Genomic DNA, 21,839 nt, shown 5'->3' with positions numbered 1-21,839 from the left:
ATGGTTGTAATTTATTTGTTATCATTTACTATATATAATGTGTTACCAGTATTAATTTGCATTGATCATACGTAAATAACAAAGGAGACAGCTTTAGTATATTGCAAGTGGGCCCCAAATATTTAAAGGACAAAAAAAAAAAAAAATCTCCAACTTTGTTTCTACGACTTGAAAGTTTTCATTAAACTTATTCGCGCTCCCTTGAGTCTTCTGCGTGAGAACGGCCCTCCATTGTAACCAACGCATTACAGAAGTGCCAGAGACATTGCCACATAGTAAAGCTTAGTCGGAAATGAATAATCAGTGACGTTTTATGCAGTGGAAGGCGAGGCTACATGCTCCCCATTGATTACCATTAACCAGGGAATAATATTGACCTACCCAGAATACCCTTATTTTCTCTCCACACGGCAGATTTAGGCACCAAGGCTATGGCCAGTGAATCAGTATTTTTTTCTGCATATTTCAAGTTAATCCTGCACCAGATAAACCCAAGAGACGCCGACAAATACACTACTAGCCTTGTGAAGAAGACTTCGGTTTTTCCGTGAATTAAATGGAATAATTTATTTTTCGATATTTAGAGCTTTGTTTGAGACGGCAAAAAATTGAAAATTATTTCAGGATATACTCTATTTTTTGAGAATACTATTGCAACCCAAAGAACTGTATTTAATGCATCAATCAATTTTTCCCAAGCGTCTGTACCGACGCCTAAAATATCCATCAAATAATGACAAACTTCACTTGATATTTATTTTACAGCTTTGGGCAGGATGTAAACATCAAAACACATTTTATAATAATTCAGTAACTATTCGGGAGTGCAAGAAAAATAGTGTGAGGGCAGGTGAGGGTGCGTAATGGCGTGAAAATAATGGTTGAAGATAAATAGCAGCTGGGCTCGCTGGTGTCTTGGTGCGGGGGACGCGTGGGCCGCCGCTCATCCTCCCGCCTCGCCGCTGTCTGCCCGCACCGCCGCCCTCACTCCTCTCGCGACCCTCGTCCAGCACCACACTTCCGACAGGTAAGCACCCGCCTCCTCCAGAGAACAGCTCCTCCCGGCCCTGCCTGTCGCCCTGCAGCGTCAGCCAGTGCATGTACAGGGCGGGAAAGGCGTGAGTTTCGGGGTGGCGGGGCGGCCGGGCGGGAGGCCGGTGATGGCGGCTCCGCGTCCCCGCCGCCGCCGCCGCCTCAAATCTCCCGCCAAAAGATGCGGCTCCACCTTTTTTTGCGCGGGGAACAAGAAATTCCCGAAAAATTACAAATTATTTACTTAAACAGTTGGTATGCCCACACTTAGTCTGGCGTGTTCCTGCGTAATTAGGGCCCCCCGTTATGGAGAAAATGGCGCCCTTTCCCACTACAAGCTGAAGCCAAGCCAGGAATCTGCTAGTTTTCAATATTTAGCTGAGGCGTTCTTGGTTTTACAAAATCTCATTTATACCATGTTCCCTTTCTGTATTTATCATTTTAAGTGATTGAAATGGCAGAATGAGGTTATATACGTGCCGAACAAAGGTGTGGCTCGCGTTATTAGCAGCTTGCTAAAATTTGAATGGCCTTCCCTGCATCCCAGACCCCCCGCGGACACTCCAGACGTGGGCATGCCTACTGTATCCTATTTCCTTGTGAGATAAGTCAAACAAGCGTTCCATTTATGATATCGAGCCTCGTGATGACTGACCAAGGTACGTTAAATTGTGAAGTGTCGCTAAAACGAGGTTAGCAACTTTCATATCCGGGCGGCATTATGTAACGTTCTACCTTTAATTTTCCTTTTATTCCCAGACTTTTCTTTTCTCTTTTAAATGCCACGACTGTTACCAGAAGGAGACCGCTTCGGGCGGATAGCAACAGCAGTAAAGGGGTAGCCAGTATCTTCGTAGCTAAGTTACTATTATAAGTTAAGTAACTATAATAAGTTAGGTTGCGAGGCTGGATGATGGATCATAAGTTAGGCGGCGAGGCTGGACATTGGAACTTCCAACACGACCTGCCTTAACTTGAAGTAGCACAACTTCCTTCGAAATATAAGGTTGCCACCCATATAAAAGCATAGGGAGACTGCAAGAGGCCTAATTAATGGCCTACACTGGGCAGCTCCAGTTCCATATCTTTCGTCAGGTTCCCGTTCTCTTACGAGGAGCTACGTATCACGGATTTTATGGAAGTTAGAAGAAAAAACGAAGGGCGGTAAAATGGGCTTATATGGTCGCCTGTGTAATATGTGCAAGAGTGGAGTGGCTTGAATGCCTATGCAAGCGGGTCCATTGTTTGGTACGAGGAGCTAGGATATGTATAGTATCCAGGGAAGAGTTAGGGAAGTATTAAGGCTTTGGTCAACAAAATGGAGAACACAGTGTAGGGCTGAATGTTGGAAGTACAGTTGGTCGTTATAAATATTTATGATGTGGCTCTGGCTGGGCGTAGGTGCGGGTAGCCATTGATGGCGGCCCCGCGTCCCCCAGCCACGCCGCCCCCGCCGCCGCCTCAAATCTCCCGCCAAAAATGTGCGACCCGACCTTTTATTGCGCGGGAGAAAATAAATTCAAAAAAATTTAAGATTATTCGTGGCCAGTCGGGGTGGCCTTTTGTTAGTTTGGCGCGTTGCAGCGGAGTTAAGATCCGCTGAGAGGAAGAAAATGGCGCCCCTTCGTTGTTGCAGGGAGGCAGAGGCACGCCAAAATTTGCAACTTTGAAAATTTTGTTGCAGGCTTTTCGGCCTAAGAAGATTACATGTATACCACGGTCTCCTGATGACTTTTTATTTTCTCATCAGTTATACTTATGGATGAAATAGGATGTAATGAGGTGGTAAATAGGGATTCAGGTGTGGCTCATTTGAAATTAACCGTAATTTAAAATTTTGATTCAATTTTCAGTTCAAGCTTCCTCCGATTTTAAGAAAGACACTTATAAGCTTTGAACTTTTAATTACCGTAATCTAACACTATTGCAAATCAATATTTTTGTTTTTTCCCTCCCCCGTCGTGATTGTCATGAAATAAATAACACAAATTGACATGAAGCAAATCAAAAACTCGTTTGAAATAAGTTTTGTCCTCACAGTACGCATAAATGAGAAAAAAAAGTACTTCAGACCCTGCAAGACCAAGGGGAAGGTGGACTCTTCCGCCGCCCGCCATATTGACGAGGGCGCAGCGCCTGAACAAACCCCAACACCTCTCGTGCCCCGCTCTCAAATTGCGATGAATGGAAATTAATTAATCACCTCGTTACTATCAATTCGCACTAGGAACTGAAAAGATTTGGGTCCATATTCTTATACATATTGGTCTCCCTTACGACTTTCCTAAGGCCATAGAGAAGATTAATAGTTTTTTCATGGGTGTTTTGTCCGTTCATGGTGCAGAAGGCGAGTAAAACTAGGCCTATCGCTAGCATCACAAAGTCCATGAAAATCCCAGCAGTTACGAGAGACTTGTCAAACAGGCGAATTGAGGCGCTTAAATATTTAACAATACGGGCTTTAAAATGACGAGAACTACACTGAGACGGTAAAAGCCATGCATTGTCTGGCCTGGACACTGCAGGACATGGTTGTGGAAGTATGGTACTGATATAACCGGGTTGTTTACGCCAGCTGAGTGTCTTTTCTACATGCATTCCCATAATACTTATAAACTCAATGTCATACTGATGATGCCCATATTAAAAATTTGATGTTCTGAAACTCTCCTCCGGTGGTAATCTTGAACAACTCTGATTATCACCATACTTCCAGACCCATGGACTGTAGTGTTGTAGCTTGCAGTGGCCAGGGCCTAGAGGACAACCCCCCTTGATGGAAATTTTGACGAAGTAATTTTTTTTACCAATTTTAAAAGATTTATCAATAATTTGCACGTTAGTAAAATAGGTATTAATTATACACTGATTTTGATAGATTTCATGGCATTCTACTGCCAATATAATGTATCTAGTACCTGACTCCTTTATTGCAAGGTATGAGTGAGGATACCAATGCATTGCCATTATTTTAAGAGCTTTGAAACCTTGAGTTCATTCTGCTCATTCTAGTTTCCACATCTTGTACTTCATGAAAGATGTTGTTTTCACTGAGCTCAAACATTTACATAATAAATGGCTTGGTAGAGTTGACAGTATTCCAGATCAAACTGAATGCTGTTTGGTAGTAAATCAATTTATTTGTACATTTTTTGCTGAAATAGGTTAATGGAAACTTGCATAGGATTGCACTGTGTGGTGTGGAGTGTAGAGGAGGACATGATCAGAGGGGCTCAGGAAGTGATGTTGTGCATTCTAGCAACATTCTGCTGTAAAATTTCACCACATGATGTAGGAAAGGTACAGGAACTCTAGGATTTTTTTTTTTTTGTAAATGTATACCTTTTTTCCAGACCATCAATAATTTGAGCGTTCGGCAACCCAGCCTTCCGTCTCTGAATTGATACGGTTTGGCTCCACAAACATGAAAAGTACGGTGTACCAGTCATTGCATTAGTTAGCTGATGTAAAAAGTTTCATGTGCCATATATTAATAGATTTTGCAAGGAAACTGATTTATAATGAATGAGTCAAGTTTTCCACAAAGTGATTTGCTCTGTGGCCTCTTAACTCTTATGTTTTGCATCCTTCTCACACCTTGTTTTCCTATTGGTGGAAATCCAACCCATCCTGAACATATATGGGCATTTGTTGCATTTCTTTTATAAAGATTTGTTCTATACATCTTGGTATAAGTTACCCTCCAAAAACTTTGTCAAATTTTCCCAGTTTAGAGAGTAGCTATCGTTTAATATCAGAGAAGCATCAAATGGCATAACCTTAAAGTTTGAAGGAGTTGTATACACCATGATAATGTTCAGTGCATATAATTATGAAACAACAGATGTGCAAGTCTGTATTAAAACCAAAAGTACCCAGTTACGTTATGACAGGTTTATGCCTGCAGTACTGCTTAGTATCTTATGGGTGTCATTGCTTTACAAAAGTATATTTTTACTATTGAAACTATTAAAGTGTATCTTGACTGGCATATTGGCCTGTTTTAGTTTCATTTATTTGCATAATTTTTAGCTATTAATGAAGACCTATGGTTTTATAGCAGGCAATATTTGTTATGGAAATTATAAGGCATAAGTGATTTACAGATAATGTATGGAAGAATATGAACCCAGGTACTAAGCAGGAACTGTAGGATGCCTAGTTAGTCTGATTTGATTCGGTAAAGAATGGATGATAGACAGATTCACAACACCACACCCACCGAGGAGCAAGAATATATACTGGCTCAAAGACTGTACATTGAAGAGTTGTCAAATTCTCTTATTTTTTTTTAGTAGAGAACTTCATTAAATCCCAGTATCTATTACATAACTTGAGAATTTTGTGAGGTCAGATTGTTATAGGCACCCATTTTATGTAGCTTTGTGTTAATCTAAATATTTATTCTGTAATTTTGTCCTCGACTTTCCTTGTTGAGCCAGTGCTACGTAGTGGTTACCTGACCAAATAAGGGAGGTATTATCACAAAATCTGATTTACATCATGCTTATAAATATTGCAAGTTCCTTGTTTCTTTTAAAAAATCTTCCTTATATTGTGCACTCACCAGATGTTACTTCTGGTGTGAACCAGAGTGCAGGGCAAATTATTGAAATGCTGTAGGTTTCCTGTAAAATAAGCTTATAGGTTTTTTATCATCCTCCATGAGAGCATTCCTGAGTGAGTGCACCTCAACATCATAGGACCCTAACTTTGGCCTTAAGTGGCTGAGATTGTTGGTCAAGCGACACTTATCAACTTTTCGTGACAAGCTCATGTCAGTCATGATTGAGGGTGAAGTATTGAGGTGTCCCATGGGCAGCATAGGGAACAGAGGCAGAGTTGTAGCACCTGTGAGGGTGAACTGGCTTGCAAAAAACAACAAAAATACAAAAGCAAGTGGTGTGAGGGAAGCACGAAGGGAGCTTCCTTTACTTCCCTTATTCTTCCTCTGCCTGTGCCAGCCACAGATACACTACCAGCTAAAGGATGCCTATGCCCATCCTCATGCACACTGACTCACCAGCATCATGTATTGCATGGTCCACATCACTGCCATACTTTATCAGTAGACCCGTTTCTTGATGGGGGTTTTCATTGTTTATTTTCGTGTATTTCAGTGCTTTTTTTTTTCTAGTTCAGTAAAAGCTGATGCACAAAGTTTTGCAAATTCAGGTTGTGCAGATGAGAGTACCTTGTGAAGTACTTAAGGCTTGGACAGAAAAGCTGCACAGGAAATAGTCTGCTTAAACTAAATGGTTGAGTGGCGGTGTCACTTCAGTGTCTGTTTCCATGACTGGAGTTGCCACAGCTGGTGAGGCTGTTACTAATGTGTAAAGTTTAGCCATTTGGTGGAGTTCAGCCAATGTCATGTTTGTTACAGCATTTGGTTAGGTTTTGTCACTGGGGAGAGAGGGGTTAGAAGTATATAAAAAAAAATAGATTGCTATCAGATAAGTTAAAAAGCTCATGAGAAAAAATATATCCAGCATTATGAGCAGGGGGTTTGTGACTCATGTAATGTAAGTTATGTAAACTCCATAAACTTATCCCAGCTTAGTAACTGAAATGGTGTTTTTTGGGGTGAAATTTCACTGTTTGACCATTCATATTATTTATTCCTTTAACTTCATTGGTTCAAACAGCCAATAAAATGGGAGGATTCAATGTTTATTGGTGAAGGTGCACATTTAATGTGCATGACCAGAAAAATGAAGTTTTGCTTTGCCTTAGTGTTGAAACCTAGCCCAGCCTGTGATTAGTTACAAGTGGTAGCCGGGTGTGTTAGTCTTACCTTTTCCTGTGAGGTGGTTTAACTTTTCATTGTGTTGTGCTTTTTCTCACCAGCTGTACTTTTACCTTAACAATATCAGCTTCATCTGTATCTTACATTTTAAATTGCGAGTACTAATTTCTTTACCTGAGTATGCTGGACAATAAAGTAAACTTCTGTATTCTCCATCCATTTATCCTCTGGCATCTATGTAGGCGTCCATGTCCTGTACTACTACTTATTTTTCCTAGTTATGTGTTTGGCATCTATTTGTGATGCATTTAACCTACACAGTAAGTAATATGGAACAATATACAACAGGAATGGACCTTTTACCTAGACAGACAGGAAATTAAATGACTAATATTTCAGCAAAAGCCATGGCTGAGGACAATCCAGTAGAGACCCCCAAGAGGAAGCGTGGCCGCCCCCCAAAGCCCGACAGTGAGAAGGCAACCCCAAAGAGGAAGGCGGAGAGTGACAGCGCCTCTCCTGCCAAGAGGGGTCGAGGCCGACCCAAGGGCAGCAAGAACAAGGGCTCTGTAGCTGCCAAGAAGCCCGCATCCAAGGGCACGGTGAGGGGCAGCTTTGTTTTGAGTAGTGGTTCTTGTATCGCCCTTAGTTTTTTCCCCTTCCAATAGTAGTTAGGGGATTCCTCAGCATCACACCCATACCAAAACTCGTACCTAATCCATTATTTTTTCCATCCCATCTTGACACAGTTTTTTGTTTTTTACTCATTGTGTGTTCATGATTGATGTGTAGCAGTCTGCATTCATTGTGCACATGACAAAGCTGGAAGGATAATAAAATGACTTTCTTTCCCTCCAACACACTCATTCCTTCATGATGGCAGTGCACTTATTACTTGTCTGCCCTTCATTGGTCTTTCCTTTATTTTCACTTCCATGCTTCCATACAGAATTGTTCCCCAAAGATATATTTATTTAGTTTGTCTTTAATAAGTTTATTAGGTGCCGTATGACAGTAGCAAGTTCGACATCATTATTGTATAATCCAGTTAGTCTCCCACACATGTAACTCTTCCTTTCATTGCAAAGCGCTCGCAACAAGATTATCCCCTCAGGCGCGCTCGGGCACTCCAGCGGGGGAAAGGGATCTCTTTTAACCGCTATATCTCAAAAACTATTCATCACAGCTAAAAAACAAAAACACCATTGGAAAGAGGAGGCCAAGATCTATACGATTCGGTAATGTAAGCCTCTCCTGCGAAAGTACAGGCACGTTCAGGGGGTGTTGCCTGTGAAGACATACATTTATACGTGCGCGACGGTCAGCTGTAAGGCAACTACTGAGTAGATCTTTTGATGATGGGGTGCTGGCAGGGCAGTATAGCCAACTGCAAAATTTACAACTATTTGGTCAAAATATCAGTCATGTGATAGGTGAAGCTATGCAAAAATGTCACTATTGGTCAACAATTAACATCCACCAGTTGCTCGTCCGTAGATTTTCCACGCTGGGCTGACATGATTTTCCACCAAATTTAGTGAAGAACCCACTCAATTGGCAAGCCTGTGTTGTGAGAATTAGTGTTGGAACACACTCATACGCAGGAGATTTGAGTGCGGCTGGAGGTTGCAGCAAGTGTTTAGCGCCACCAGCAAATACGCCTAACGCCCGCTGCAAGCGTTTAGCAATGAAAGGGTTAATGTCCACATTTGATCTTCCTTCCATGCTGTCATTCATTTATCTATCTTAAGTCTTGGATACTGTCCCCTCATGGATATAAGTTATTGGCCATGGCATAAGTCCTTGATTTCCCTGCTGTGGCAGTCCCTCTACAGCACATTGTCACTTGTCTGAAAACACTCGGGCATCTCCAATACTCATCTACTTTACTGTTCCATTTTATTGATGGTCTTCCCCTGACAGTTTGTCCTGCCCTCAAACACATTATTCTCAATAGCCTGTCATTCATATGACCAAATCATCTCTTGCATTCCCCCATGCAATCACTCCACAAACTACTTCCCTTGTTGCACTCATACCAAAGTTCATACACATCCTTAATATTTTCTTACCCATCTTGACACCACATACTCTAAAAGTGACAGGAGGTAGCTACACAATACAACAATATATATGTATAGCGAGGACTTAGGTAGGAGGCAATGTGAGGGAAGGGTGGATGCCAGTGATGACACACTCATTTTGGGTGGCAGCTGATTTGTACAGTTTATCTGGGATTTTTTTTTGTTGCTGACATCTTCATTTGATGAAAAAATATGGATAGAGGTCCAGTAGTGTGGTTAGTAAATTTGTTGGATGTGAAGTAGTTTGAAGTAGTAGCCGACGATTGCACACATTTCACTCCAACCCGATTAGTTTTTCTGTCAAATAGTAGTCTTACTGAATTTTTCAACTTTAATTTTTAGTGCAAAGATTCAGCTACACCTTTCCCTTCATTTTTTCTTGAAAATATTTTCATCATTTAAAAGTCTGTCATACTTTTCCTGGTACATTGAGCAAACTTATTGACAATATAGGAACAATTATCCCTACTCCTTTTGTACAATAGCACAATGATTGCATTTTTCCAGTAATTTGGCACCTCACACTGCTTCCATGCTAGCTAATTTAAAAATTTCCTACAAACAAAAAAATCTAGAGAAAAACCTAAAGTCAATTATGTAAAAAAATAGAAAATTCAAACATTTAAAAACTCCAAACTTACCATTGTTTTGAACCTGTTCTCTGATAATTATGACCACAGTTGCAACCAGTGGTGTGGAGTCGGAGTCGGTAAAAATATCTCAGACTCTTACTCCTTTGTGATCATTTCTCGTATAAAATACTTGGCTGCACTGCCAGAACATTGTCGTAACAGGAATCTCGATAAATTTGTGGGAGGCAAGTTTTTGTGGGCGCTCTTGTGGGAAGAGGTTTCAGAAAATTAATTTAATATGGATATTTTTATGGAAATGTGGATTGTTAATCTGTAAATTAATGAGATAAATTACTAATGATTTTAGATTTGATTTAAATTTTAGGTTTGTAAAGTTGAGATTTGTACTTGCAGGGAAAGCGTGGCCGCCCCCCAAAGAACCCCCCCAAGGAGGACGCCTCTGAGGAGTCTGCTGAGGATGCAGAGTAAGAAGTGCAGTGCAGCAGCAGCAGTGCTCCTCTCTAGCCACCACACCCCTGAGAGTAGCTGCCTTCAAGTAGATAACACCAAACTATTAGGCATCATTAGTTGCAGGACCCACTGTTCTGCATGTGAATAATTATGAACTGTTTAATGGTGACGAAGCTTATCTAAATTTGCAGCTCTTCTACCCCTGAAGTGTATTTGCTTAAATGCATCAATGTCTTCGTACTTCCAAATAGCATAAAAGTACCTATTTTTCTATGTATTTACATCAGCAGCTGCTTCATTAAGATATCCAAGGGGTTGAGCAGGGGGGTGGTGGCCCACATATTTTACATTTTGTTTTATATGTGTTCTTACATTGCAGGTGTTGTATCAGTAGGCATTATTGACTTTTAATAGTATTCTCTTTAAAGTACAAAAGGAATTAGTTCATTTGGAATTTGTACTTGCTTTAACATTGTGTCCCCAGTTCCCTCTTGGAGCTCATTATCCAGACTGTCCCTTGTAACCTTCATCATGTCATAGATCTGAACCAGGATGAAGGTTCAAGCATTAATAAGTTTGCAATGGGACCAAATGTTCCCAGTATTTGGACTTTGTAGCTTAGGGCCAAGGATTTCCATGTTAAATAATTACTTTACTTGAATAAATGTTTTTAGTGATTTTGGGAGACTTTTTTCCACCATTTTGCAGCAGATGTTCTAATAAGTGTTGCTTTGTTGGAAGGAACTACAGCTGGCCTGAATTTGAACTACAAAAGGCAGCTAATGGACCGTATTGGCTATGCAGGCAGTGCCACATGTGGCCACTCAACTCTGAGCTGTTCTTTCCATAGAGTTCAAGTTATAGACTAGTGTGTGTCTGAGGCTGTCTCCGGGATACACGGCCATGGTGCCGCCATTGCTCCAAGCCGATTAGTTTTTCACTGTCAAATAGTCGGGAAATTGGGTAGGAGTAAAGTGTGTGCATTCGTTGGCAGCACCTGGCCCTGCATCCTGGAGGCAGCCTCGGACGCACTCTATACAGAACTTTAATTCTATGGAAAGTACTGCTTTGACAGTTCACTGACTGGCCATGTGTGGCACTGCCTGCCTAGCCAATACGGTCCATTGATTTTAAGTTTGGTGTGATGATACTCAACTAAAAGTCCACAGAACAGTGAGCATACAGGAAGCTCCATGATCTACTGCCCAGGCGACAATGTGCAACAATGCGGATAGATGTACAGGTGCTTGTGTTAGACAGTATGAGGAAGTTAATGTGTGCCCTTTAAGTAGGTTTAGTTATGAAAAAAAGAGGGGGATTAAATTTCTAAACTACATAAGAGGGGGATTAAATTTCTAAACTACATAGTCATTTGTTTTATCTATAATATGCAAAATTTACACCATCAAACAATCAGACCAGGGTTGGGGTGGCTTCTCCAAGCTCACCCTACTGTGCCGACCCCAACCCGGGTCCTCCAAGTACCTAAGGGCAGGTTTCACTGAAGTCACAAACTGTGGCCTCCACTTGGGACTGTCTCGTACAGAAACAACCTGACGAGTAGGGTTGACTTCTGGGTGTGCTCCACATGCTCATATAGCTGAAGTTGGCATTCATAGACTATGCAGAAAATGAGCTACACAGCATCCTTCAAAATCTTTGGGGGTAAACATTGCTCAGTTAGATTAGTCCAACGACAGCCATCTCGGATCTGGAATAAAGAAAACTACAAATAATAACAATTACCAAGTGTGTGTTATGAGTTCTACAAGGTTTGTTCCAGAAATGGTAAATTTGTGAAGTTGGAGGCCTATAAAAAAAACTTGCTCAAACCACTCATGCCCCAAGACTTACAGTACCTGGGAGTGTGATATGCCAAGATCAATTTAAAAGTTCTTGTATTAAAAGTTGAGTTTGCGAGGTGCCATGAATTGTTTGACAGTTTCATCGGTGACCTGCTTCCTCTTCTCCTGGAACTCGGCCATGATTTTCTGCAAAACCTGTGAAGGTGGCCAGAATTAGTCTGAAGGTTCAATATACTCCTACAAGGTCCTGGATTGCTCACACAAGAGGAAAAATGTATCGGACACGGAAGGGAAAAACAGCATTACAATAGTCTGCTTTACCATTTCACTACATGATTTTTTTATTTATCATGAAGCTAAGACAGCCAAAGAATATGGTGTTCTTATTTCTGTTTATGTATTTATTGCTCCGGTACATCTTCCCTAAATCTAACACGAGAAAAAAGTATGGGACTACTGGGGGGGGGGGGGGACAAAACCTCCCGTCATAGGATGCTTATTAATAAAAATAATAATAAAAAAACAAATCGTCACTACCTTAATCAGCTCAGCCTTCAGTTCTCCTGTGAGCATCTGGCCTGAGGAATACTGCTGTCGGATCTCCTCCAGCTTGTCGTCATCCTCCATGAAGAAAGTGAGGTACATGTAGGAGACGTCCACCTCACAGTCTCCGCCTTTCTCCCGATGCTCCTCTACAGTGTCCTTGCCTCCAGAGAAGGCATACTTGTTGATCTGCCACACAAGCAAACATCCATAAGTAACTCTTTTTACGGACTGTCTTCTCTACATACTCTACCACACAAAACACTTTTGTAACTCTTGCAACTCTGCCATACACAAGGGCATCTCTAAATAACCCTTTCAAGTGATAAATCTTGATTCTTATCAATTCTGCCACTATATCAGTAACAATGCCTCAACAGACGAAAAAGTTATCCTTCTTGTGTCATCCTTTCTCTTACAGTTAAAATTATTTTCATGTTTCATGATCACCAATGACGATTCACAACTTGCCTTTTTCTTGATCTGGTTGGCTGTATCAGTGAGGTATATGGAGGAGGTCATGTCTGAGGCACTCATTTTACTGCTGGCTCCATGGAGGGCAGGGAAGAAGGTGGAGTGCAGAAGGGCTGGCTTTTGCAACCCGATTCTTGGAGCCACATCACGGGTCATGCGGAAATAGGGATCCTGGAAGCCACATTGATGATCTGTTTAATGCCTTCATAACATAGCCAACTTCTACGCTATACCTGAGTTGAGGAAAAACACGTCTAGTCATCAAAACTTGCAATGAAGGTGCAAAGATTACCCCATCAATTAATAAGTCAATGGAGGCATAAGCTGGGGGCACCTTGCCTTCCCTATCCAATAACCATCCTTGAGGATCCCTCTGAGCAAGTCTCCATGCAGGCCCCCTTCCCATCGTAACTCCTAAAGGCTGGGTGATGCACACGTACGTCATGAGTGTGATGGGCTCAAAGGCCAGGTGGCGTATGGGTATGTCATTAGGGTATTGGCCTGATTTTGAGCTCAAAAGTAATCTATTTGTTTAGGTCTATAATACAATAAATGGCTTATCCACACTAATATATATATATATATATATATATATATATATATATATATATATATATATATATATATATATATATATATATATATATCAAAGATATATATATTTATTGTATTATAGACCTAAACAAATAGATTACTTTTGAGCACAAGGCACAAGGCAGCTTCAGAGGTTACCTGGTCAATAGCACAGGGGATGAGGCAGGGCACATCCTTCTTACCCCCAAAGATGAGGGGGAAGCTGGAGGAGAAGCTTGGGGCGGCCTGGATGGCAGGGAACATGATCATTCCAATACTGCTGGACTCATCAAACCCAAAGATTCCCTTCACTTGGTTGAAGGTGACATGCTTCTGCACCTTCAGAACATTTCTGTGATAAGAACAACACCTTTAAGAGGTTGGGTTTGAAAGAAAAGCCACAAAGCTAACAATGGTTTGAAAATGATGCAGCTGACACATAACTGCAATTTTTTGTATTTATGTGACATCATGCTCAAGGTCAGTCAAATAAAGGTAACAACTAGGGGCTTGTTTTATCGTTTACGGTAAAGAACTATAGTGAAAGCCAAATTGTTGAGTCTGTTTTGGTGTTGGCTCCCGGGGGTCCATTTCTCCCCTCTGCTCTGCCACACAGTCCCAACACCTATTTTTTCCTCTCAAATGTTACCTATAGCTTACATATGAGAGGAAGGGATAGGTGTTGGGACTGTGTGGCAGAGCAGAGGGGAGGAAAGGACCTGCGGGAGCCTACACCAGACCAGCCTTGACACATATGGAAGACTATAAGAGAAGACAAAGGACTAAATAAAATATAGAACCCCTGCAACACTCTGCTCAGACAAGTATAACATGCCAAAAGAATGACGACCTAACTTAATTTCAGAAATGTCTTGGTACTACACTCAAGATAAAAGTTAAAGTGTTTGGAAGGAAGAAACAAAAGACACTCACGTATAAAAGTCTCCTCCAACAAAGTCCAGGTCGCTGAAGATGAAGGTCTTGTTGACGTCAAACCCGAGGGCGACGATGTCCTTGGCGTTCTCGATGGCCAGGCTGTGGTAGTGCTCCAGGGAGTTGTCCTTCTTGGTCGCATCCTTCTGCCACAGGTACTTCTCGTCGTCTGTCAGCTGGATCACCAAAGGCACATCAAACACGTCCTGCAGCCACCTGTGAGAGGAAGGATGCAGCTGTCACCCCCCAGCCTCTCACATCTCCCTTTTAACGTCAGGTTTTCCCATACTTGACGGTCAACGACACCGTTCCCACTAATTCTGTACATTGCCTCAGCCTCCCCAATGCTCAATGCTGCCAAATCCTCTTCAACACACTGCCTTTTATGTCTTCTTTGGTCTGCCTGGTGGGAGCTGACCCGGCACATCCACCCCAATAGCTCTCCCCAATGTCTCACCCTCACCTCTCACTCCGGCTATAGAAATGTGGACAAAAACATCTTTTCCACCTTACTCGAAAATCATGAATGAATAACACCTTCCGGCATGGCATGTCTTGAGGGGAAGGGGGAGAGCGGAGGCAGAGGAAAGGGGTGAGGCTAGATGGGGAGGAACTGTCAGGGGAGAAGACTTACCACATGGAAAGAATCACAGCAAGTTTGGGGAAGGATATGGGTTGATATTTTCATTCACAACTTTATCTCCAGTTAATTATCTCTCTCACTCAGCTATCCAGATGAACCTATACTCCTCCCAAATCTCCCACTCAGCTATGAAAAAGTTGCCTCTATCCCTCTCCCACTCAGTTATGACAAGGCTGCCTCTTTTCCTCTCACACCTCCCACTCAAGTATAATGGTGAACCTCTATTCACACCTCTCACTCAGGAGCATGAAAAGGGAGGTTGCATAAGTATGAGGATTAGAGCATGAAGGGATAGAGTCTAATTCTGCATTCCTCTATAGCTTTTACATTTCCTTTCTTTACTCTCCACTCCTTCTTAATCCCTTAAAAATTACTTAATAATACTAACACAGGAAATTCAAGCAGTTCAAACTATTACAATTTCAAATTAATGATTTATCACAAACTTTGCCCAGTGCTAGAATGCAATCATAGAATACCGATGGACTGGATGTATAAACAGGAAAAATAGAGCCCCGTTAAAGCCAGCTTCATGACAGACAATAGTGCAGTTTGGCCATTTGGAGGCCGGCCCTAACACTCACTTGGTCATGATGAAGGGGATGAGGTGGCCCACGTGCATGGCGCTGGAAGAAGGTCCCCGCCCAGTGTACAGGTAAAACTTCTTGCCTTTCTCCACAGCATCCAGTATCCTGTGAAAAGAAATTACCGAAGTAAAAGGCTGTAAATGAGAAAATTAAAAAGTGGTACAAATCATCCCTCACCCACGGAACTCTGCACGCGAAAATTTTATAACAAATTATTTCTTACAACACCCAACTACGTGTACGTTTGATATATGTCAGTGAGCTACCTACAACTTTATAACATTATTCTCCTTCTCACATGGCCCCTATTAGCTGAGGTCCTTGAGCCGTCTTTGTAAAAAATCCCGTCCCTGATGATGAGAAGTATTATCAGGGTTATGAATATGAATGCTGACATATCAATCTGCACTGCCTTGCAACTGAATGCATTACAAGCCTTTAGTGAATGACAGTCATGATAGATCTTTCTTTGGTTTATGTCCATGCTGGCTGTGGGTTGTGAAGCAGTGGCCGCCTGACCTGTGCATGTCCCGGTGTGAGAAGAATATGTTTCGGCGGAGGAAGCGGTGAGGCTTCTGGCCGGTGAGTTTCTCAAATCTCTCCAGGAGTGGCTGGTCGATGCGTGACGACCCAAACCTGTCTGGGGGAGGGAAGGATGACATGACTTAACGTCAAGTGAGCAAAACATTGACGATGACAGTCTTTAGACAATAACAAAACAAACCGACCCAATAATGCCATGTAGGTTTTTTTTTTTTTTTTTTTTTTTACGTCGCGGCCTATAGCGCCGGTAGGCTTCTTCCCGGTGGGTCCTGATGGTCGGCCCAGCCCGTTCTGGCGCAGGCGAGTGTTTATAGTGGTTACCACTACTATCTAAACATACACTGCCTTTGACAAGAGAAAAGTATTCTTCTACTAACTAAAAACAGCCTAGCATACTTTGGCATCACAGCAAAATTCCTTCACAATAATGGAGTACCTGATTGACACAAAATCTATGTTTACTGTTGATAAAAAAATGCAAAATGCTCTCACACCCACACACATAACTAAAACTTCCTTCCAGCAACTGTCCAATGGTAAGTTGCTTTGACTGAAAAATGCAGATAACTTTCTCAATAACAAACATGTCCTCCAGTATATAACTTTTTGTCACACATATATACTTGACCAATGGTTTACTGCATGATTTACACAAAAGTTTCTCTTTCCTGACCAGCTTGTGATCAGCTTCCTTCAGTGGAGCCATGCACAAACAGTCAACATTATAAAAGTTTTTCCTTACCGACCAGCTTGTCATAGTCGATCCCCTTGTTGCTGGAGGCCAAGACGGTGTGTGGGGTGACAATGTCCTCTTCTGGTGGCGGCGGCGGTGGCTGTTCCGGTTGCCCAGCCTCGCCCTGCCCCTCTGTCTCTACACTGTTATTCACCATGATGGTTATCTGCCAGAGAAAGACTAGTCATCATCTCCATCTTGGTCAGCCTCAGGTTATTCTTTTCATGTGATGGGTGGAAGTTCTAGCCAGAAAAAAACAGGAGAAACTTCTTTAACCCGGTAGCAGCGGGGATCATGTTTCTTAATGGTCCCTCCAAGCGAGAAAAATGAGAAAAAATCACCCCTCACACAAACCATTTCATAATATATATCAAAGCATTTGTGATCAGATTATGTATCATCTATTTTGGGGGGCTTAAATCATGGCACAAATTTGGCCCGTCGCTGCTACCGGGTTAAACAAATTAGGGCTTTTGTACCTCTCCTTACTTTCCTTACTATGTGTCAGTCTGCTCCCTGACAAACCAAAGCACCAGACTCTCTTCCCCTGGTATAGCTCCAGCACTGAGGAAGCCCCAGGTGAAGGTCATACAAGACTGAATAAAGGTGTGGCTGATGTAATAATGTGAAATGTTTCTAAGTAAACTGATGACAGAAGGGGATCAACAGAGATAAAGTGGGAAAAATACACAAGATAAGGGCATGGGGTAGACTGCAGCGTTCACAAATTTGTAATCCATATAAAAAAAGTCTCTTATCATCATCACTCTTGTGGATTATTAATCTCTTGGATGTGGATTTCCTACAAGACGACATTCCCAAGCAACAGGAATGGATAAAAAAGAGGCTGCTACAATTCAATGAAGAAAAATATAAAGCCCTGCACCTTGGGAGGGAATATCCAGCACACCAATACCACATGGGAAACACTCCACTACCCACCACAGAGGCATAGAAAGGCTTGGGAGTGTATGTTGCCAGGCTACCAATGAAAGCCAAATCCGTGCCAATCGCAGCGGACGGGTTAATAAAAACTCAGAGGTGGAGGAAATCTTTCAGAACTTAGGAGGTTGATAAAACTATATGAATCATTGCTGGATAAAATAGTACAAATGAAAACTCCCAAACTAACAGATGATAATAACTTTTATGAGGAAGGCAATGAACCAACCTCCTTACCTTCCACACAAATAAAGGGCCAAGTAAACTCTACATCTTACTGAACACACTAAGCCCGCACATAATAAAGTATGGCAAATAAACTAGCAATCCTTAAATAGGAAACTGTGTGTGTAAATTAAATAACTTCATTATCACTAACAGTAACTCCATGCTAGCAAAACAAAAACATCAAATTAAGCTTATGTTCTTATCCTTCTTGTGGAAACCAAGACTAAAGATCCTAGTCGCAGAGCAAATCATTTTACCTTTTCTTCTCTTCATCAATCTGGAAGGTGATAATGTCCTCGATGGTGCCTGGGAACTTCGAGCCCAAAGTTGTGCAGGACAAACAACCTACTCTTAACCTTAATGTGAAAACCAAGATTATGCAAAAGGAAAGAATTAATCTGCTTACCTTCTTGTCATTAACTTGGAAGGTAAGATTGTCTGTACAGGTGCCCGGAAGCTTGGAGCGCTCTGGGCCAAAGCTGTGTATGTGTGTGTACCAGCGGTGGAGGTGGCACAGCTGGTGCGGGGGTGGGGCACCCTCAAAGAGTCTGTAGAGTGCTGCGTCGCTCTGACTCGCTATGTAGCCGCTGACGTAGCTGAAGGTCAGAAAGTGTTGGTCTAAAGCTCCTGTCTCGGTGTCAGTAAGGGGCATCCTCTGAGGGTGGAAGAAAGGCAGAAAGGAAGGGAAATGATTATTCAAGTACAGAAGAAAAAAATTCAGATCAGTTATCTAGGAGTTACTATTTTTGGGGAAATTTGAACAATTGTTGGAAAAATGATGGCAAGAATATTTGCAATATTAGGTTAGTATTTTAGAGGTGACAGGTCACTACCCTCAGCAGCGAGAGTTTACTATCCATCAGGTTTGGGTGGCAAGTAATGGTTTTGTGGTGGCCTACCCTGCTGTCTTATGATAAGTAACCTCACCCTGGTAGAACATATATGACAACAGGGGAGATGGTGGCTGAGTGGTTAGCGTGCCGGCCCCGCATTCTGTGCGCTGTCCATGATGCGGGTTCGAATCTGCCGCTAACCACGTGGGATTTTTCAGTCACCACCGAGTGGCCTAAGACTACCCACATGCTGTCCTGAAGACCACCTATCAACCCGGACGCTAGAAGAAGCTGTGCAGCGCAAGTGAAATCAAGAATGAGCTCCGGGGGGCAGCATGAGCTAATAATAATGGCGCCTCTATAAATAATTGCCTGCACCATGGCGGGCTCGGGCCAACCACCAGGCCCCAATGTAATAGCCTACCGGCGCTATAGGCCATGAAAAAAAGAAAAAAACAAAAAACAACAAAACAAAACATGAGTAGTATGGTAGGTAATGACATGGAAATGTTAATAGAACAAGTCTTTACTGCCAACTAATGTACAATGAGCCACAGTCCATCCATTTTATAAAGGCACTTGGGCACAGCTGGCTAACACTGTGAAAATATGCCGAATCATTAATTCTAAACAATGAATTTCTTTTGGTAAAATTCCCGACGTACACCCGCTGCCTGCCATGAACTAATGTCAAGGTGTGAGGTGTATCATGTTATTCATCGTAAACAGTTGCACGTCACCAAACAACAGCCAACCTAACCTAATATAGTTGTCTGCATTGGAGACACACTTTCTTCCTAATCACAAGACAAAAAAAATTAGCATGAGTCTTGGACACCAGACGTTGCATCACCCACGGGCGCCCAACACACCGGTCTGCCACTTCAGCCCTGTGTTGCGTCAGCCGCGCCAACACACACACACACACACACACACACACACACAAAAAAAAAAAAAAAAAAAAAAACTCCGGGCAAGGTTAAGTATATAAGTGTACGCCGTTAAGTAGCTAAAAGTACGAAGTGTATCTAAGTATATAAGTGTGGATAAGTACCAGAGAGGACCTAAAGAGCGATACAAACACCTCAAAAAAGAAGAAGCGGAGGAAGGCAAGGCAGAAGTAAGGTCAACATTGAGGTCAGGAAGGTCAACACTCACCCGGCGGCCTCGGAGCGTCACACTGCCTCACCCTCACACCCAGGGGACACGGGGGCACGGGGGGCACGGGGGACACAGGCACAGGCACGGGGGGGCGGTGTGAGGAGGTTATATATAGTGGACTTAACGTGACAGCTTCCACCCCGGCGCCGCGTGTCCTCGTGTAGCGGCTGATGATGATGATGATGGCCGGTGGTCGTCATTCCTCGGGTTCCACAATTTTAACGGGTCTCATTTAATAGCTATCTTTTTTATTTTATTTTTTATTTGATTGATTAGTTTATTGTTGCAGGGGGAGCGGGACCTGAAACCTCATCAACGGTAACGGTAACGGTGCAGGTATACAATAAAGGAGAAGGGAGGAGCCTGCCATCCTAACCCCCAGGCATTACATATAGTGTGATTAAACAACTATTAACACCTTTTCTTCTTCAGTGTAGCCTCGTTTCTATGGCCATGAGTGCAGTCTATTATATGCGAGAAAGATATGTATATTTTATTCTCTGATTTGTGCACATGACGCATTCTCCATATAGTGTTTTAAGGGTATCTCCGGTATCCGCCATATAGGTAAAGGTCCAGTTAGTCATGGTTGGTATAGAGCTTGATTAACTGTTTCCATATAGTCATCGTCTGAACACTGTGTCGGGTTCGATTCCGCGGGTGACCTTTCCTCCCCTCTGCTCTGCCACACAGTCCCAACACCTATTTTTCCTCTCATATGTTACCTATAGGAAGGGAGAGATGTTTGGACTGTGTGGCAGAGGGGAAGGAAAGGACCCGCGGAATCGAATGCCCAAACGGACTATTTGAAATGGTTTGACTATAGGGTGAATAAATAGACAGATAGATAGATGATTAGAGAGGGAGAGACTTCTGCGACTACTACTGGTAATAAAAATCCTATTACCACTACTACTGCTGTAATAACAAGAATTACTACTACTACTACTACTACTACTGCTACTACTACTACTACTTTTTTTTTTTTTTACAACAAAGGAGACAGCTCAAGGGCACAAAAAAAGGAAACAATAATAAAAAAAAAGCCCGCTACTCGCTGCTCCTATAAAAAGAATCGAAAGAGTTGGCCGAAAGAGAGGTCAATTTCGGGAGGAGTCAATTTTCGGGACTACTACTACTACTACTACTACTAGGAATAACAATAAACCGTTCCCAAGGTATTGTTTATTTCAAGTACAAACATACTCAGTCATATATTCACGTATAAAAAAGTATGTACAAAACCGACGGACGTCCCACACACACACACCAGCGGTACACGGACAACAAACGTCTGGAAAAATAACCTCCATAAGCCTATTGACCTAAAGAGTAGACAAGGATGATGGATGTGCTCCGGCCAGGCACAGGACAGCGGAAAGAAAAGAATAAATTTGGCCAGTAATTCTCCAGACACCTTCAGCCAAGCCAGAGCGCACACACACACACACACACACACACACACACACACACACACACACACACACACACACACACACACACACACACACTTGAAGAAGATAGACTCGGTAAATGCAAGATCTTCAAATGGAACAATAGAGGCATACATATATTAAGAAAACAAATCACCAATAGATAACAGCAACAAACTCCTAAGATAATGTAGGCACTCGTATAAAAGTAGATTATCTATTTATATAACTTCTCACGGCCAAGCGGACTGACTCTTCCGTGGGGACTACTTTCTATGGGGTTCACTATAGACCTCACCTGACCTTTGCTTTTTACCTCTCCTTCTCACACGAGTAGGTCCCTTCCATTCCCTTCCCCTCCCTTTCAACTCTTCCTTTCCCTTCCCTTCCCCTCGTTTTCAAGTCTTCCTTTCCCTTCCCTTCCCCTCCGTTTCAACTCTTCCTTTCCCTTCCCTTCCCCACCCTTTCAACTCTTCCTTTCCCTTCCCTTCCCCACCCTTTCA

At 42.3% G+C, this 21,839-nt stretch overlaps 2 protein-coding genes across 4 annotated transcripts; one reads left to right on the top strand and one right to left on the bottom strand.

Moving 5' to 3' along the window:
• Positions 1–861: 861 nt before the first annotated feature.
• Positions 862–10,583, top strand: LOC126986994 (high mobility group protein HMG-I/HMG-Y-like). 2 transcript variants are annotated; one of them, XM_050843590.1, is made up of 4 exons: positions 882–1,027; positions 4,386–4,463; positions 7,178–7,380; positions 9,849–10,583. In XM_050843590.1, exons 2-4 carry the CDS (start codon positions 4,457–4,459, stop codon positions 9,921–9,923), a joined length of 285 nt encoding a protein of 94 aa, XP_050699547.1. In that variant the 5' UTR covers positions 882–1,027; positions 4,386–4,456; the 3' UTR covers positions 9,924–10,583. The 2 variants fall into 2 exon arrangements, with proteins under 2 accessions (XP_050699548.1, XP_050699547.1); XM_050843591.1 differs by lacking the exon at positions 4,386–4,463 and having other exon boundaries at positions 862–1,027.
• A 690-nt stretch (positions 10,584–11,273) lies between these two features.
• On the bottom strand, positions 11,274–20,075 carry LOC126986993 (tryptophan--tRNA ligase, cytoplasmic-like). Of its 2 annotated transcripts, XM_050843588.1 has the most exons (11): positions 19,901–20,075; positions 18,316–18,564; positions 16,749–16,905; positions 15,983–16,103; positions 15,461–15,568; positions 14,234–14,449; positions 13,460–13,652; positions 12,725–12,898; positions 12,248–12,442; positions 11,760–11,905; positions 11,274–11,616 (listed from the first exon to the last, which is right to left on the bottom strand). In XM_050843588.1, the coding sequence occupies exons 2-10, from the start codon at positions 18,559–18,561 to the stop codon at positions 11,807–11,809; spliced, it is 1,509 nt and encodes a 502-aa protein (XP_050699545.1). In that variant the 5' UTR covers positions 18,562–18,564; positions 19,901–20,075; the 3' UTR covers positions 11,274–11,616; positions 11,760–11,806. The 2 variants fall into 2 exon arrangements, with proteins under 2 accessions (XP_050699545.1, XP_050699546.1); XM_050843589.1 differs by lacking the exons at positions 18,316–18,564; positions 19,901–20,075 and adding an exon at positions 17,229–17,352.
• Positions 20,076–21,839: the final 1,764 nt, after the last annotated feature.

The sequence above is a fragment of the Eriocheir sinensis genome, chromosome 63 (assembly GCF_024679095.1).
Source record: "Eriocheir sinensis breed Jianghai 21 chromosome 63, ASM2467909v1, whole genome shotgun sequence".
NCBI classification, from domain to species: domain Eukaryota; kingdom Metazoa; phylum Arthropoda; class Malacostraca; order Decapoda; family Varunidae; genus Eriocheir; species Eriocheir sinensis.
Note: the sequence above shows the minus strand (reverse complement) of the source record. Positions and strands in the feature narration are given on the sequence as shown.